Source organism: Pinus tabuliformis, chromosome Q, assembly GCF_031772625.1.
Source record: "Pinus tabuliformis cultivar Carrire ecotype Pingquan chromosome Q, CPIR1, whole genome shotgun sequence".
Lineage (NCBI taxonomy): Eukaryota > Viridiplantae > Streptophyta > Pinopsida > Pinales > Pinaceae > Pinus > Pinus tabuliformis.
In genome coordinates, this window is record NC_142296.1 from 485,327,951 (window position 1) to 485,331,867 (window position 3,917).

A 3,917-nucleotide genomic window follows, 5' to 3' on the forward strand; every position below is an offset into this window, starting at 1 on the left:
ACGAATTTGGCAAGATCATGAAATTGGACCAAAAGTCATTTCGGAAAGCTTTTTCTATTAGTTGGAGTTCCTTTTTGCTTTCTCGAGTTTGTTTTTTCCATTTTTCTATTTTGCTTTTTCGTATGATTTCCCTATTTTGAATTTCGTCGTGTCAATTATCCAAACGATAAAATGATATACCATGGAAATAAAAAAGGAGTTGTTTTTAGGATGATTTTTTGGAGATGTCGTTGAGTAATCTGGCAGGAAAAAAATTGAGGTTAAATTTGATTTGTATTATTTAAAATGGTTTTTTAACTGCATATTTGGATTTAGCACCTTGAAAAACTCTTGGGACATTTTGATTGTGCAGAAATTAGCTATCAAATTTATTTGCGATTACAATAAATTGCTGCTGGATTTTGACAAAAAAAACCATAAAAAAACTTCCAAAAAATCTTTTTAAAAACAACTGCAATAAAAAATGTTAACAAATGAATAAATATTGAAACTACCAATTTGAATTCACATATCACAAAGTTTTTTTCCTCATCCATAGTCGGTAAACTCAATTGACAATTTATGATTTTTCTTAATCAAAGGACATAATTCTGCGAAATCTTAACCTATTGTCCAAGTATACACTGGTATGATTAAGAAATAAATTCTATGATATCGAGATGGCGTACCCTAAAGTAAACCAACAATAACGTAAAAATAAAAACCAAGATTGTATTGAAGTATCCAACGCATATAGATCCAATGCCGTTAGGTTGTTCAGCCAATTGAACAGAAGATATGTTTAACACGATGCGTTGAAAATCGTGTCTACTATGATGAGCAGGCGATATCTTCTGGGCATTGCAAAGATATTTTAACGCACTGACGGTGTTAACATTCAAGTGAAGGCTGAGGAACGAGGCGTGTCAGAGTGGTGCTCTTTGGGAATAGGGACATTAAAGTGTTTTCCAACTTACATGAGATTCTTACATGCGCATTTAGACGGGGATATTCCGAATGCTAACTTAGCCCATTATACACCTGATATCATACAATATATACTCCGCTGCCGACATCGCCCCTTTATTCATTCGATCTATAAAGATCGCCTCTAATTACATAACGTATATTCTAAGGTCTGTGTTTTGAGCCGGGAAAATGGCCGCTTTTTCAGTTTCTTCATACAGAATGAATCTTCGTTCAGTGGATTTTTGTTTACTGTGTCTTCTGATCTTTGTATCCCTTTCATCTGGATCCTATGTGCGGCCTCCTCCTCGATCAACATTATCACTTCCTCTCGACAGGAGGTCCTCATCAGATCCTCAACAGGTATGATTTGATCAATACCAAAAACATTACTTGCAGTTACTTAGAAAACATTTATAGTTTTGCCTTTGTTTTGCAGGTTCATATTTCTCTTTCAGGGAGTAATCATATGAGAATCTCTTGGATGGCAAGCGATGACACTGTAAGCTCAATTGTTCAGTATGGAACCTCTTCTGGAAAATACACATCGTCTTCAGAAGGGGAAAAGACTAATTATCGTTTTCTGCTCTACAAATCTGCAAACGTCCACCATGTCGTAATTGGACCGCTTGCAGCTAGTACTATCTATTATTATCGCTGCGGAGGAAATGGCCCAGAGTATTCCTTCAAAACACCACCAGCCCAACTTCCGATAAGGTTTGCAGTTGTGGGTAAGTTTCAGAAAAATCCATTATGTACTAGCATACTATATCCATTTTAATATTATAAGGTTTGTATCTAGTTTTTTTTCCTCTCTCGGATTGTTAATTAAGGGTATGTTATACAGGCGACCTGGGGCAGACAGGATGGACAAAGTCCACCCTAGAGCATGTGCAACAGATGAATTACGATGTGCTGCTTTTGCCGGGGGATCTTTCATATGCCGATGACGATCAACCTCGATGGGACTCCTTCGGAAGTCTTGTAGAACCATTGGCCAGTTCTAGACCATGGATGGTCACCGAGGGAAATCATGAGATCGAGAAGATCCCCATACTCGTTAGTACACCATTCAAAGCCTACAATGCACGCTGGAAAATGCCATATCAAGAAAGTGGTTCCCCTTCGAACCTCTATTATTCCTTTGAAGTTGCAGGAGCACATATATTGATGCTGGGCTCCTACACAGACTTTGGAACGGATTCTGATCAATACAAATGGCTTCAGGTAGGGAGCTGATTTCACCAAATTGCTCATTGATTTTAATAGCTTTTGTGGGTTAATCGCTACTTGCTAGTCATATAAAAACTTCATGGCATGACAAAATTCTAGGTCGCAATTTCTTATACCCTGCGGGCTAATGAATATCGCCAATCTGATTCATACTGCTCCATGAACGCTTTTCCATTAAATAGCCCTACATGAATAAAGATTCGTTTCGTGTGAAAACAGGGTGACTTATCACGGGTAAACAGGCGGCAGACTCCTTGGCTTATTGCTCTGATCCATGCACCCTGGTATAACACAAATACCGCTCATCAGGGTGAGGGCGATGACATGAAGGAAGCCATGGAACAAGTGCTTCATGATGCAAAAGTGGACATTGTTTTTGCTGGCCATGTTCATGCTTATGAACGCTTTGTAAGTTTCCTTCACAAGTATTCAGTTTTATGAAACCCTAATGTTTTAGGAAACCCTAATTGTTTGATGATAGGCTAACTATGCTCTGGATGTTTCAGACGCGGGTATTTAAGAACCAAGCCAATCCATGTGGATCTGTGCATATTACTATAGGAGACGGCGGGAATCGAGAAGGCCTTGCTTCAAAGTATTGATCGTTTCAATTTAGATTAACATTGAATTCGAAGTAGAAATGACCTACAAATTTAATCAATCATGGTTTGCTTCAGCTTTTCAATTGAATTCGAGGCTTATACTGTATAGTAAATAAACTAATTAATTATTCTCACGAAACCCTGAACAGATATGAGAATCCGCAATCCAGTTTGTCAGTATTTCGTGAAGCAAGCTTTGGGCACGGAGAATTTGTGATCTACAACGCAACGCATGCGGATTGGACATGGCACCGTAACCAGGATGATGAGTCAGTTGTTTGCGATGAGGTTTGGCTTCACAGCCTCGCCAGTGTTTCTAACAGCTGTTGAGCAGCAGCTGATTGGTGCTCACCGATCAAGGAAAAGCTAGAGATCGAGACAATAATGGGACAGCTGCCTGACAAAGTCGAAGCATATAAAACGGGGCCCAACAGTGCTGCATTTATGTGCAGGAAACTATCTATAATTTTACGCATCGTTTTGTCAATGACTTTTTTCCTGTAGAAGTATGACTTTTTTCTTGTAAAAGTAGGTCGCAATGTACAGCAAGAATATTTTTTTGTTTTTTGCCCTTAATATAGCCCATAGCAATCGAACAGGTTCGGTTGATTTTACCAATACGTGTATCATGTTTTTCAACAAGTGGATGGATTTTTTAATTTTGGGACTCCGTGTCCCGCAAATTTTATTGGCGTGTGCACAGAACTTTAATGATAAATTTTTAATAAACAAATATTTAATGCACCAGATTCATTTAAATACGACTATTCTAAATTTAATAAACAATTTGTGAGATTCAGCATATTATAACTTTTATTTAGCTTTTTCTTTTATGAAACTTTTGTTTTAGTATTTTACTACTCAATTCGATTAAGAAAAGGGACTATATGTTAGTTTTAATGTATTCATTCGAAATGTGAACCGAAGTGTAGAAACTGTAATATTTGATAAAGCAAACATTCATGTACAAAATGTAATATTTGATAATTAGGTGTGAGAGTAGGCTAATTTTTTTCATGTTAAATCTTTATTCTTAAGTATATTCACAAGCAAACTTTTACCCTCCTCTATCCATATTTCAAGATGTGGTTGGGTATGGCAGTGGCTAATCATTCTGTCCTAGGGTATCAAATGTTT

General features: G+C 37.3%; 1 protein-coding gene across 1 annotated transcript; it reads left to right on the forward strand.

The window, feature by feature from the left end:
- The first annotated feature begins 982 nt into the window (after positions 1-982).
- LOC149220286 (purple acid phosphatase 18-like) lies at positions 983-3,400 on the forward strand. Its single transcript, XM_089384740.1, has 6 exons — positions 983-1,308; positions 1,385-1,676; positions 1,793-2,172; positions 2,398-2,586; positions 2,685-2,773; positions 2,930-3,400. The coding sequence occupies exons 1-6, from the start codon at positions 1,138-1,140 to the stop codon at positions 3,108-3,110; spliced, it is 1,302 nt and encodes a 433-aa protein (XP_089240866.1). The 5' UTR covers positions 983-1,137; the 3' UTR covers positions 3,111-3,400.
- Positions 3,401-3,917: the final 517 nt, after the last annotated feature.